The 15,357-nt window shown below is 35.7% G+C and overlaps 1 protein-coding gene across 1 annotated transcript in view; it reads right to left on the reverse strand.

Annotated features, from left to right (window-relative positions):
• COL4A5 (collagen type IV alpha 5 chain) overlaps nt 1–15,357 on the reverse strand; it is a 101,374-nt gene that overhangs the window by 19,439 nt on the left and 66,578 nt on the right. The window contains exons 31-41 of the mRNA XM_072431661.1: nt 12,391–12,558; nt 11,814–11,903; nt 10,333–10,482; nt 10,107–10,205; nt 9,439–9,528; nt 8,302–8,441; nt 7,699–7,825; nt 7,156–7,236; nt 6,197–6,295; nt 6,071–6,121; nt 5,062–5,247 (exon numbers count right to left, since the gene is read on the reverse strand). Coding sequence (XP_072287762.1) covers nt 5,062–5,247; nt 6,071–6,121; nt 6,197–6,295; nt 7,156–7,236; nt 7,699–7,825; nt 8,302–8,441; nt 9,439–9,528; nt 10,107–10,205; nt 10,333–10,482; nt 11,814–11,903; nt 12,391–12,558 — 1,281 coding nt within the window. The remainder of the gene's footprint in view (nt 1–5,061; nt 5,248–6,070; nt 6,122–6,196; nt 6,296–7,155; nt 7,237–7,698; nt 7,826–8,301; nt 8,442–9,438; nt 9,529–10,106; nt 10,206–10,332; nt 10,483–11,813; nt 11,904–12,390; nt 12,559–15,357) is intronic.

The following is a 15,357-nucleotide window of genomic DNA, read 5'->3' on the forward strand; positions in this document are numbered from 1 at the left end:
CATCGGGGAAACACGGTACCAAGACCACTTTTTAGCATTTATAGCATTGTATTATTTTGGCCTGGTTCATAATATTCGCAATAGCTGGAACAATTTTGATAAACTGGTGAATTAACTCAATAGCTAATGAAAGATTTATATTGCCAGGACATTAAGTTTTATTCTACAAGCATTCTATAAGCATCTATTACCCCTTCAATAACAACTTACAATACAATAACTGGCATTGAATGTAAAATGTTGGGACATAAATCTACTTTTGTAGAAAGACAATAATCCATTAGAATTTTTCTGCTGTTTTGATTCCACAAAACAGCAAAAAGGCTTCAATTATTTATAATGTAAGTTTCATACATACAAAGAAATACTTTATGTATGGCACTGAATCATAAAATTCTGCATAAATAAATCATGTAGTTTATACAGACTGATTACATAGTTCTACTGTATTTACTCATCAGTATTGTAAGTTGTATCATTTATTCATAATGACCAATCTAATGCATCTGTGTACAAACAAGTAAGCTATCTTGATACAGGTATGATTATCTGTCATGTACATGACCTATACTATTTGTATAAATACTTTAAACCTATGCTGTAATATTTTGTAGAACCACTGGCCATGGGGATGGGGACACGTTTGCATCACATCTAAAAGATGAATGTTGCCATCATTCAGCCCAGAAATCTACCTTTTTTAAACAGTTGTAGGAGAGAACTTTATGTGGGGGGCAGACAAAAGACTGAGCGTTGTACATACAGCGCCGTTCTGCTCTATGGAGAGGGAAGGAAGTGAAAGACGGAGCGGCACCCTGCTGTGCTACCTCCCCTTCACTTCTATTATGATCGTTCATTGTTTGTGGATCTGCCAGAACAGATCCATGAACAACGAATGACAACTCTTTAATGCATTGGAATTTCATGGGCGTTTGAAGCTGGGGAAACATTCTGTGTAGACCTAGCCTTAATGTATTGCAGCAAATCCTGCTTTGAAATTTTGAAATGTGTTGGACTTTTTTTTTTCCAACTATTTGTTAGAAACTAAAATTCTGATTTCATTTTAGATTCCAGTGGTAAAAGTTAACTGTGTCTTTGTAAACTTAGAGCTTTCCAAACACAGTGATTAATAATTACTTGTGCAAATTACATACCTAATTTTTAACCTTTTTTTAATTTCTTTTTATTCAACTATAAAATAGTTAGTAACAGTGTTTTGAAAATAATTATACATCTTATTAACTGTTTGTTCTATCTGTAAAGACTTTAGAAGTATCCATTCTGCTCAATAAGTAATGCCCAAATTCTATAATTTGCCTTTAAGCTACAGAAGAATTCAATTTACGCTATGTAGAGGCACAGAATGGTAACAAGCTAGCTAGTATGTATTGTGTCCCTAAAAAAATATGAAAACATAGAAAAGTAACTATTTATAAGGCTGATCATTTGGCTGACCTACCTCACTATATAAACTGGTGCAAAAGGTTAAATCTGGCATTAATATTCTTGAACTGCAACAAGAGTTGAACAGAGTTCTGCATAGTTGTGAATGTTTAGTAAGGGACATTTTCTGACAGCTTTGGCCTGGCTACAGCTGTGTATGGCCATCTGCAGGAAACTGTATCTTTTGCTGTTCTACTGGGTAAATCACACACTGTGCCGAGTTGAAAGTATGCTTCATAATTGCATTACCTAGGTAATTTGCACAACCTAATTACAGCAATTACAGGAGCCTAGACAACTCAAAGAAGGGAACAGCTATGGTATGGTACCCTTTTGTTGAAAGGTGATTTCCAAGTTCATCTATAATTCCAAAAGAAACGCACACTTTGTACCCAGTCAATTGACTTGGTGGCATGAATAAAACTCTTTGGTTTTTTAGCTGCAGTGAATTTCTCACTAAGATATATCCAGCATTCCTGATACTGAACTCCTTATTCTATCAGTAAACAACAGGCACAGCTCAGTCACAGAAGCATTTGAAGGGGTCAGGCTAGGTAACACCTAACACAGATAGTGTATAAAACAGTCTGAGATGTCAATTGTGCTAAACAAGAATAAGATGTGATTTAACTTGGCATTTTTTCAAACAGATCATTTCTGCCTGTATTGTTCTATTAGCATAACCTAAGTTAATATTAATAAAAATAAATAATGTTTTCCAACATTTACATCAAAGATAACCTAAAAAGTGTAAACTGCTAAACCCCCCAAATATTTTGTGATTTAACAATCTACATTTACATGCAATAATCTCAGATTTTAGGGCTGACCTTCAGGGCCTGGAAGTGAGATCACATTTCAATTATCCATTTCCATATTGATCATTAGACGTAAGAGGGGGAAACATCAAGATTGTTAGAAAATTCAGCAAAATTCCCACAGTCTGGTTACATAATAACTTTCTTGCAGCAAGTCCCAAACGTACCAGTGGAACCAAAGTATTATCAGTGCTTTCATAGGGTACAACTTTGGGTGAAGATGGGCAAAATCAAGGATGGGGCTTCTAAAATCTATCAGTAATACATACATAGAAGGTATGCACGTCTGCACAGTGCAAGAACTACAAAATAAAATATTTTCTGCACAGCAGGTTTTTACTACTGAAATATGTTAAAACCACATTAGGATGCTGCAGACGTTGTGTTGTGTCCTAACATTATTTAAACATTGAATAAAACTAGGGTTTCCAACTGTTCTTTAAAGGCAGGGGGCTCCATTATTAGGAGGGATAGGCAAACAAGCTATAATTAATATTTTTTTCCAAAAGTTTTGAGTTGAGTCTTTATTTAACCAGTCCAAGCATTACAAAATGCAGTATCTGCAGTATCTTTGATGCTCAGGTTGTGACTATACACTGTGCAAGGATCAAGATGGCCATTGGGGAAATAACTGGCTAAATGGGGACAGACTGGAACCAAAGTTTTATTCACTAATTTTGCACTGGCAAGTTTATCATTTATATTTGGCAGCAGTTTCTATATTTAATGGGATTTGAAATAGTTACTTTAATTACTCTCTTTGGGGTGTATTATCAGTCCTATAATTCTTGCTGTAAATTTTCAGGATTATGTAAACAGAACAAATTTTGATGGTAGGAAAGTGTCTGACTTCGCCTCCAAGTGTAGTTCATGTTACATTTTAACAATATGTCCTATTGGCCTGGAGAACAAAGGGTCGATCTGCTGACTGATGTAAAACACTGATAATAGCTTGCTTTATCCACATTAGCACATGCACAAATACACAATACGAAAGGTTCTTTCCCACAATACATGCAATAAATACAAGGCTTACAAGGAGAGCATGACTGAGCAGGGATGTGCTAGAGCTTTCTCACTGAACACATCCACTGTTGGTTATGCATGAATGCAGATGACCCTATGCTTATATATGAAGTAAACACAAGAAGTGACATCTGAATTGAGTACAATTAGAACACTGCCACAAAGCTAAACGTGTATCCTGACCTCGGTCTCTTTTGCTTCCATCTGTAACACTATTTAAATATGACTTTCCTTGCCCATGTAGGGTAAGTATACAATCAGGCCTCATTCGGCACTATTGTGACTTATCAAATGAAATTAGCATTCAAAGATTACAATTTACTAAAAGCATATTTAGTTTGCTAATCCCTATTTGATACGTAAAACATTGTCATGATGCTCCTTCTTTATTGACAGAGAATTTACAGCTTGTCAGCTGGGAAAGTTGGTGAATCAGAAGCAGGTCAAATGTAATAAACATTTAACAGAATATGTATGACAAGATCTTAAAATAGAGAAAATTTATGAAGGTATGGAATTAAAATAGTTCACCTAAAAATAACAATATATTATTTATTGAAGGCAAAATTCACTATAGTTACCTCCTACTCGGTAATTGGTTTTAAAAGCCAGGTAAATAGGATTTATTGTATTTCAGCTTTGTTTCTTGAGTCCATTGAGGACCACATGAAATTTTTGTCTTTTTTTTCTAGTGTCCAAACCTTCCCTAAGAGGCAGAGTGTCCTTTTAACAGCCAAGGGAGTTACCATATTGCTGTTTAAGCTCAAAAGAGTCATATAGTTAAATATCCTAATAATATAAAAGATACACTAATAACTGGATTTATTTAATAATCACAGCATCAAAGGTATACAGGTTGTTAAAATATGCTACTCCAAAAAACATTGCTGTCCAAAAAAAGTAGTGTCTGATGCTTGCTTTCAAATTTGCATTTGAGGAAAGGGATTATTAAGACATCTAGCATTTGCTAACTACTTTTCTCATGCTCCAGAAATTAAACTGTTCACGTGTTTCACATTATAATCAGAAGTCTTAAGTTAAGTTATCTTGACAACCCACTACATTATCAAATTTATAAAAACACACCAACAGACCTAGATGGTATGTTCATGCATAGTAAAATCAATTGCATCAGTCATATTCGCCTTGTATAAAGTGAATCACAAACACATAAAGACACCATTCACAACTACAGGATATAAGGTGAAAGACTGATGAACAGTGGATTCTGCCATCGAATGCAATGGTATGGAGACGATGGAGTGCAGAAATAAAACTTGCAGAGACAGGACTCCAAATTTGCTCATGCTCCAGTGCCCCAATGGATTTGATTTCAAAGTGTAGAAGGCAATGAATTTTGCTGACACGCGTGCTCACTATGCCTACTGACTTGGTGACCATAAACATACAAATTCAGTTGCCACCGGCTGTGCCAAGGCTACTTTGTGTGCTCACTAGCTCATTTCAGTGACATCATGCTAAAAACCAGTGCTCAATTTTTTGCTACCAGCTATTAGTCCTTTAGAGTACAATGTAAAGATCCAACATATTTTCATATGTAGAAAGTATTTTTATTTATAAACATTGACATTTATTTTTTGTCAAAACCAGTCAATTGGAAAATTGTCAGATAACAGATAGCAGATTTTGTAAAATTTTTATATTGTTGTTATATGATGTTAAGATTGCATGTTTGGTATATAAAAATAAACCTTGGAGTCTAAAAAGCTGGCAGCAAAAGTAAAGTATAAATTGAGTGCAAGAAAGCATTTACCTTGTCTTCCAGGTGGTCCTGCTGGTCCAGGATTTCCTTTGGGGCCCGGGTTGGCTATCCCGGGGAGACCTGGTTGTCCTGGTGGTCCTGGGCTACCTGGACTTCCAGGATAACCACTGTCTCCTTTTTGACCAGGAAATCCAGGAGATCCGGGAGATCCAGAAAATCCTGGCTCACCCTTTGCACCTGTAAATACACAAAATAATCATCTATTTACATGAGAACCTTTACACATTGGTCACATTGAACACATTGGTCACAACTGTACCATAGGTGTACTACAGAGAAAAAAAACTATTTACAGGTCATCTTAGCTAATTTAAAGATTATGACTGGCAAAAGCAATTAGGTTAAAAAAAAGTTAATGAAGATTGGGTTCCCAACTTGTAAAGTCATAACCCTCGCTAAGCCAAAAATGATGAAACTATTTGGTAACTACTGCTATTTTGCAAATAGTTTTGGGAACTTTGGGAGAATGGCAAGTGAATGGTTTCCCAACAATGTTCACAGGCCCCCATTTTCTAGTTAACATTTTGCCATAACATAAATTTGTAGATACGACTAAGTTGCTGTGTTTATTGTAAAAATATAACTTGTTTTAAAAAATGATAAAATCTTTTTGATATTTTTCACTGGTCCCTACAAACAGGTAGCTCATTAACAAATAAGACAATTATATCGAAAGATTACATTCAAATATTTTGAATGGTGATCAGTAAAATAAAGTAGACCTAAACCTAAAACACTTAGCTGTTAATCGATTAGAACAGTATAATGTGCTAAAGCAAATAAGTACAAAAAATGTACGTTTTGCATATGATTCCCTTCAATATAACCTCACTGGTCTGGACAAAATGGCAGCTGCTGATTTCTTACTCTGCTACATCATTTACTACTGACTTAACTTAATCTTATACTTAAGGATAAGGTTGAATGAGTATATATCTGCTTTAACATAGAGGAGTGACTGAAACAAAAAAAAAATTACCATCTGAAGCAAAATCCTTACCTGGACTCCCAGGAAGTCCCGGCAATCCTGGTGATCCAAAACCCGGTGTTCCTGAAACACAGACATTAACATTTATGAAAACTGAAGGCATTTAATGAAGTGTAACTACACTGGATAATCACAAACCTGGTTCGCCTTTTAGACCAGCAGGCCCAGGAATTCCATCTTGACCAGATTGACCTTTTTCCCCTGGAGCTCCTGGTACCCCAGGACGACCAGATTCTCCTACAAAAATGAAACCATAAAATAATAAAGCATTAAAACAAATGTGGTATACAAGTGTTACCACATATTACACCTAGCTGTTCACTACCAATAATGAGCAGAATTTACTACATTATATATCCAATTACATGGTATACACCTTTCACCTGTAGAAAACCACCTGTGTGCAATGAAAAAAATATGCCCCCGTAGATGACCTGATGAGTTCTTCAGTCATCTACAGGGGCATATTTCTTAAAAAAACAAGTAAATATTATAGTATATATAGCAAGGATTTTCTAAGAGCTAAAACCTGCTTCAACGGTTCCCCCATGTTAACAAGGTTAAGAAGGTTAAGAAAGGCTGGCTTGACTAGTGAGGATCCTGAAACTCCTCCTGGGCATCTGACACCAACTCTTCTAGAGTGGAGTCTGAGTCAACATTAAAGACAACCATTTCAACAATTGAATTTTTTATTTTACTTTATGTATCTTTACATGCCGGATGATTTTCTGTTTTGTCTCAACAACCTCCCAAATGCAGCCTCTTCAAAACTCTATGGCTTTAGGGACACCGTGGCAATAACGTTTTAATTTATTGGATTTAATTTAATTATTGGAAAGTAATTCATTACTGTACAGCATAATATGAAATATGATGAAAATCATCTGTTCTCCAAAAGATAATCAAATTGGTCACATCTGCCATGTAATATTATTAACATCTGCCCAAAATATTCAGATATTGGGATCCATAACCTAGCATAGACAGACCTCATTACCTCGGTGTCTGGTATGACTCCTGATAATGTATTTGACTAGCAATAAGAAAACTATGAATCCCCAAACTACAACCATACTTTATGTGTTCGGTTTTCTTACCCCTTGGTCCTGGTGAGCCTGGAGCCCCTGAGTTCCCTGGAGGTCCATCAAGTCCTTTAGATCCTGGAAGACCTGGAGCACCTTAAGAAAAATAAAAAAACAAAAAACAGTGACAATCTATTACATTGACAGGCATTATGCCAGAACTGTGCCATTCTCTGATAGCATAAAGCCAGGCCTGTGTAATTCTTGACCTCCAAAACACTATGCACCCATGTTCCTTAAAATAATATATAGGTATAAAACTCATATTGTAAGTCTGTGTCCCACCTTGTACATTTATCTGTTTGCTAAACTCTTACTGTATTCAACAAACATTTTAATGTATTTATCTTATAGAAATGTCCAGCCCACTGATTTTAAACATGCCTACAGGCATCCCATTGTACACCTCCAACAAGTTTTATCAATGAAATAAAGATCTGTGCCACATTAATGTAAAACGATCGCAAATTCTTGGTTATGGATATGTTTCCCCGAATTCAACGCTCCTACAAAATCTATTCAAAGCTCATATATATTAATAAATAAATGTTCAATTACCTGGAAATCCGGGGGAACCTGGATCTCCTTTGGGGCCTGAGACACCCGGTAATCCTGGTAATCCAGGGCTTCCTGCTTCTCCTTTACTTCCAGGAGAGCCTGGAAAACCACCTGGCCCAGGTTCACCCTTGAGGACAAATTTAAACAGTTAAAATACCTGACAAAAAACAAATTTGGGGCAACTTATAAATAGATTTAGGAAATCGACTTAGGTCTCTGTCCCCCACTTATGACCCTTTAGGACAGTTTAGGATCATGTAATTACTGGTCAAAATTTCAACCTTAATGGTGAATTCCATATAACAGATACATAATAATAAAGCTCTTTTTTTAATAATACGCCAATAAATATATGTTTTTAAATGCAGCAGAGCTGAATGAGTGATAAGAGATTATCCTTCGATCTCCCAGTCAACGGTAGAAGGAGTGACAAAAATGTTTGTTTATCCAGGTCAATTTCTTATGCCCATACTGGTAGGCAAGAAAATCAGCTTGACATTCAAGCAGGATTTTAATTCAACCCAAACATAACTGCCATCATACAGTAATCAATGTACACTATACAGTCAATGTACATTTCAACATAAAAAACAGCATGTATACCTTCTGTCCAGTCAGGCCAGGTGGTCCAGTGCCCGAAAGTCCTGGTTCACCTTTTTCACCTTTAGATCCACTAAATCCTGGAGGTCCAGGTGATCCAGGGCGCCCTGGCTGTCCAGGAAAGCCTTTATCACCAGATGGCCCTATAATGCAAAAGTTGCATAAGGGAGTTTTTATTATGTTTAGCAGGAATGGTGCAGTTACATGCCATAAAACATTTTTTTATTAAAACTACTTCTTTATACATAGAACACATGTAAACATACCTGCTTGACAACAATTTTGTATTTACTCTCACCTATCCACGCTCCATCGTGACTACTGCCATCTTCATTTGCCCTTCTTTTGGGTATTGGATCTCAACCATCTTGATTGGCCAGGGGGTATGACAAATGTCCCAGAGTAGGGCACGGGAGTTCAAGCATCCTTGGGGGATGCCCAGCATATCCTGGCACACTGCTCTAAGCTGTGCATGCACCGCTCAGTGTGGTTGGAAAGGAAGATTGCGAACAGGCAGGTAAGCACGTTTTATTGAAGAAGGGACAAGCAATCTTGCCCGCTCCCAATGTTGCAATGCTGAATTATAGTTCAGCTTTACCAGATTATTTCAGATAGGAAACACAGTATGTGCAAGTCTCCAATGTTGAACTCCCTAGGATAAGTTTGAGCACCCTTTGTTTCTACCTGTGTATGAGACTTTAAAGATTATCTATACTCATATGTTAACAAAAAGCCAAGTCTATACTTTAACAAGTGACCCCTGGAAAACTGAGCACCTGGAATTTTTAGCTTGTAAAAACGATTGGGTTGTTTTTTTTTTCAACACCTGTGGGGTTATATCAGCACTTTTAATGGAAGTCATGAATAAAGGACAATAAAGTCAAATTAATTAAATACTTATTTATTTGAGGAAAAATGCTGCTCTACGTTTCTTTTAGTGGTGCTTACATTTGTGAATCTGAAGGCTTTTAGCTAAGTTCTATCTAATAAAGGACCAGGCACTGAAGGAAACCAAGAGCAGCACATTCTTCCGGAAGGGAAGAAATTCAGCTGTTTGTAAAAAAAAAATATTTATTCCCACAAGGTTCTATGTCTTTATGCCTGGTATTACAAAAAAAACAAAACACGAACAACACCTACCAGGAAGTCCCATCTCTCCCATGTTTCCTTTTGGTCCAGGAGATCCAGGTAATCCAGGCTGCCCAGGAAAGCCAGAATCTCCTTTAGAGCCTATAATTAAAGGACATATTAAAAAAATATTATTCATGTTTAAACAAACAAACATGGGTTCATGCAAATTTAAATTTTGACCAAGTCAGGCAATCTTCACACAGTGCATTCATGGGTCACTGCAGGACTCCAGGATGAAAATATTTAATTCTGCAGCTCAAGTTACAAGTCATAATCTTTTCAGTAGATTCCTGACCAATGGCCTATATAATGTGTTCAAGTGTTCATCATGTGTAAAAATATTAGACTATTATAATAGGACCTGGAATTTATTTTTTATAATAATCAGGTTTATAAAAGGAGTCAAGACTTTGATGAAACCTGTTGGAAAATCATTGTCACCGAATTTGGTGAATGCTGGCTGACTTTACTTTGCCAATTAGTCCCTATAAAGCAGATGTATTGTAATGCAGCTGCACATTTTTTCCCCTGTAGGTTTTGGACACAGCTTTAGGACCTCTGGAGTTTTATTTTAAAAGACAGGAAGAAGTCAAGCTAAAGTCAGGAACCAAGCACAGAAAACAGAAGTGCATTACTACTAATATAGATACCCTTTACGTTATGAATAGGATACTAACCTGGTAACCCTGGAGATCCTGGGGGCCCACTTTGACCTGGTGTTCCAGGATTTCCAGGCATACCACTGTAGCCTTTTTCTCCAGTAAATCCAGGTGCACCTTTAAAAAAAAACAGAAATTTATAATTAATTACCCAAATCGTCATGAAATAATAAAACTAATTAGCATCTCAATAAGGTCTTCTTAGTTACAGTGAGACATTGTTTTTTTAGTTTGATAAAATTACCATCTTTTCCAGGCTCTCCTTTGTTTCCTTTACTTCCAAGTCCTCCTCCAATAACTTCTCCTGGTGGGCCCATAAGGCCACGGTCTCCTTTGTCACCCTTAGATCCAGGGTTGCCATTTAGACCTGGCTGCCCAGGAAATCCATCAAGACCTACAAATAGAAAAGGTCATGCATGATTCAATATTCACATTTATGCTGAAGAAGGTTTTTAAAACAGAAAAAAAGTTTAGCCCTGCCTAAAAGGAAGGGAGGCTTTTTCTCTGCTGCCATTTTTAAATAGTTACTTGTCTTGTCCCCACAACTGGTGTACCTTTCTGCTCTTTTCTCCTATCAACAATTTCCTGCTGACAACAACTATTCAAATATGTGCAAGAAAAAACAGTTTTTTTTTAATTTCCTTGTATGTCACTGGGTATGCAATGCAAAACCTTTGTAAGATGAAAATTCACCTATGTTAGTGATAACCCTGAAGTCCTTTAGTAAATCAACCTCAAGATATGTTGTATATAGCCACCTGCATTCCTATGCAGCAATTTGAATTGTGTCAGACTGTTTATCAATGGCAGGGGATCCTACATCAGTTATACTAGGCAAATGCAAAATAAACATTTACATATACGATATGACAAAATGTTTACACCTGGTGATCAAACTGTGAGCTTCCTGGACATTCCATTTCAAAATTATATGCACTAATATAGTGGTGGCATGATTTTAAAATGTGTCTGTGGAAATGTGTGCTGATATGCATATGCTGATGTTGGACAAGAACACAATCAACATTTCAATTCATCCCAAACGTTACATAGTAGGATAGATTGAAAAAATACATAAGTCCAAGTTCAACCCCAAGGGAAATAAATATATCCCAGATATAAAACCCTTTGGACATAGCTGATCCAGGAGGAAGACAAAAAAAAACCCTGGCACAATTGGCTTCAATAGGGGAAAAATATTCCTTCCTGATTCCATGAGGCAATCAGATGTTCCCTGGATCAACAGTCACTGTTATTTTTACTTTAAATACTTTATACCCAGTTATATTCTGTCCTTCCAGAAATCATCCAGCTTTTTTTTAAAGCAATCTATGACTCCTATGAGACAATCAATGTCTTCCTGAGGAAGTCTATTCCACAGTTTCACAGACCTTACAGTGAAGAATCCCTTTCTTATCTGGAGCCTAAACTTCTTTTCTTCCAGATGCAAAGAGTGCCCTCTTGTTCTTTGTAATGATCTCAAAGTAAATAATTAGGAAGATAGTTCTCTATATGGACCGTTTATTTATTTATACAGGGTAATTGATTGGCTTCTGATTGGGACTCAAGATCATTGAATCTAAACTAATCAATTTGGTGTTCACATTTTTTGGCCATAGGAATCACTAGTTGTGTGCTTGATACATCATATCATATATTACATCAATAATATATTATCATTGCTGCAATGATGCATATAGCCATTTTTTTAAAGGCTTTTCTTACCTTTTGGACCAGGAAAACCAGGATTTCCTGAGGCTCCGGGAGGTCCAACTGGCCCAGGTGGCCCCATTACTCCCATTTCACCCTTTGAACCTATGAAAAACAAGAAACTGAAAATAAGTACTGAAAAGGGAAACACAAAACATACAAGACCTCAGCGTTGAATATAGACATACAAATTATTCTAATAGATTTATATTATATAAAGCAATAATATAAATTCATTTAAGCATGTAACACACCTGAACACCCTGCCTTTATTACCATTTTGCAAGGCAAAGGTATCATCATCCATAAATTAACATATGCAAAATTCCTGCAGGAAATGGTAAATACATTCAAAAGTAGAATTTAGGTCTATGCACTTTAGGCACTTGATATGAATGCTTTTCCTCTTATGGCCCATAAGAAGATTTTACTAACTTTTTTGTAATTCTTTATCACTGGAAATGGAAGAACAATAAAGTTTTGTCCTTTAGAGAATAGCTAACAGGATAAGATGCTTTTCTAGTACTCTTCAAGTTAGCTATACTTGAAGACTATACTAACAATGCCTAATTCATTTAAATACATGGCTTACCTTTAGAACCGGGTACTCCAGGGCGACCTTGGAATCCAGGTGGCCCGGGTGGTCCTGGAAATCCGCGTGCTCCAGGAGATCCAGGGTTACCACGTTCTCCCCGTGGCCCAGGAATATCAAATCCAGGAGGACCTGAATCCCCTTTATCACCTTGTATACCTGGCAATCCTGAATAGCAATTAATTACTCTAGTTAGATAGTAAAATCATAAAGATGGTAACAAGGTAAATAACGTAATATTATCTTATTATAACAAATTTGTTCATGTTTTAAAATAGGTACTGAACTTTTAGCCCATTTTTTATAAAGCACTATACACATCAAAATATTTATCCTCTTTTACTGACATATTCAACCACAAATTGTACACTTACTAAAATACTTTGACCTAGGTAAAAAAATACATAAACCAATATACAATCTGAATTTGGTAATCTGAAGCAAAACATAATAAAGCAAAGCATCCTTGGAAGTGACAGGTATAAAAAGGTAAAAAAAAATAAAAAAATAAAAACTGCATAAAATGGAAAATTTACCAAAATGTAATAATTTTTTTACTAATAAACATAACAAAAAGATTCTTTACACAGAATCTATATCTAGAGATATCCAACATTTTCCTATGAAATTGAATGTAATGGAATTATTAATAGTCCATAAGAATAATGATAAAAGTAAGTTATTTTTCCTACAGAAGATAAAAAACACACTCTGAAGCCACTATTAGAAGATTTGTAGTATGTATAGTCAGAAGATTTCCTATTAATTTCGCATTTTGAAGAAGGACTTGAAAGAGTGGAGAACATCAGCCATGAGAAAAGATTTAATAAATGTATTTTTCCCTTAAGAAGAGGTTTTTGGGGGAAGGATAGTATCACCTTTTATAAAAATATAACATTTCCACAAGAGCTAGTTCTGGCCCATATATAAATTTGTTACATTTTTTACTACTGGTTTGTAGCTGTAGGCTTGAACACATTTTTGCATATTTGTTTCACATTATACCTGTCACACCAAGAATACTTTTGAAAAAACACCAAGGTATCTTGTTACTCACAGTAACAAAAGAGTATAACTTACTTACCATCAAGGTAAAAAGCAGTTGCCGTTAACATGAGTGTAGCAGGAATTGGGATAGCTTAGTGTTACCACATGGGGAGGTAATGTAATAATATTTACATAAAAGTTTATGTACTGTATAATTTTTAGTAGTGTGGGGAAAAATTAAAACACCAGTCAATGTTTTGCAAACTGTGGGGAGATTTTACTTTACTTTGTATCCTTAACACACAACAGATACAGCATGAAAGTCTCTAAGCAGTTATGGGAGTTCCAATCTTAGATAGTTGTCACTGGAACAGACGTCCACACTGGTTTTCTCTATCATTATATGTCCCAATAACAATGGACACCAGGATAAACAAGGTTAAATCTCACACAGAAAGCAATAAAAACTTGACAGCTGTAATAATCCTTTCCTACTGTATCAAAAACCTAAAACATTTGGCTATACATACAGTAAACAATGTGTCACAATTGCAACCAATGTGTATATTACCAATTTGTCCACACTGGCCACATGAATGAACTCAGGAATGTTATTCAGTGTTCACTCTTGCCTAGTACATGGGGTTTTCAGTTGTTATTTATTGAAAAGTCTTGGAAAGATTAGATTGGAGAACCAACCACAGTACCTGGTGGACCTTGGGTCACAAATCATCAGGTTTGGGATCATCGGCAGGCATCAAGCAGAAATGAGTTGCATAATATGTTGTCAGGAAGATGTTAGGTTAAGATAAAAAATTAAGCACATACATGTTACAAAAGACAAAAGTTAATTAAAAGAAAGGAAAATAACATATAATTAAAGCACAAACTGTATAATATCTTGCGATTAATAAGATAAGCAAAGCTGTCTTTCTCCTTATAGTACGGAATTTGTATTATTCACTCAATATTTTCACTTGCTACCCCCCATACCCAAGAAACCTATAATCCTTTCTAAAGATTGGCAAAATTGAACTGGATGGGGAGAAATAATGAGGTGTAGCTATACACCATTAATAAGCTTGTTGGTAATACTCTCCACTCACAGTCAGAATTACTTGCCTAACATGACCTAGGCTTGATATTTTACTTTGTGTGCCAAAGATCATGCTAGTTTTGTAAAACCAAATCTCTATTACTCAGACATCTGACCACATTTTCAATCATGAACTTAAGGAATAATTCAGATAACTAAATATGTCATGACTTGTATATTCTAGATTTAGGTGTATCTAACAAACACTGTTCTTGGAGGTCCTATTTATCCAAATATTACCTGAATAACCATTAGCTAATTGATAGGCTTCTACTCAGACAATGGTAAGACAAGAATATGTTTGCAGTCTGTGGAACTCATCAAAAAAATGCTTGGGAGACATCAGCCGTTCACCGTTCACACAATACATTAACTATGTGTCTCCAAGCATTACAGGTTGCAAAAATTCCAAGAATGACAGGTAATGAGATGGATGAAATGGTCTAAAACACTTGAAGACTTAAACACTTAAATGAAACCGATGCAGTTTTAAAAAAATACTGTGTGCTCTGATTCAAACAACAATAAAAATGTATTCTGGTAGCTTGTAAACCAATATGAGTCTAAAAACATTTAGAAGACCAGCAGAAAGTAGAGAACAAAAAAAAAAACAATCACAGATTACCCAAGATGGTGCAAAAAGTCTGGGCACTAAGAACTATCTACGGCTTGCCCTAAAAATATAGGAGTCGTATATAAATTAAATTAAACTTGAAGGTCATCCTTACATTGCTAAAATAAATACAGTTTGTTCACTGTTAACTTTTTGGGTAAGGAAGGAGGGACATGAATTTAACTGAATGGGAAACACTGTCACTAATACATGCATTATATTAAAGCTGAACTTCAGTCAAATAAAAATACACAATTGAAATAATATATTT

The sequence above is a fragment of the Pyxicephalus adspersus genome, chromosome Z (assembly GCF_032062135.1).
Source record: "Pyxicephalus adspersus chromosome Z, UCB_Pads_2.0, whole genome shotgun sequence".
NCBI classification, from domain to species: Eukaryota; Metazoa; Chordata; class Amphibia; order Anura; family Pyxicephalidae; genus Pyxicephalus; species Pyxicephalus adspersus.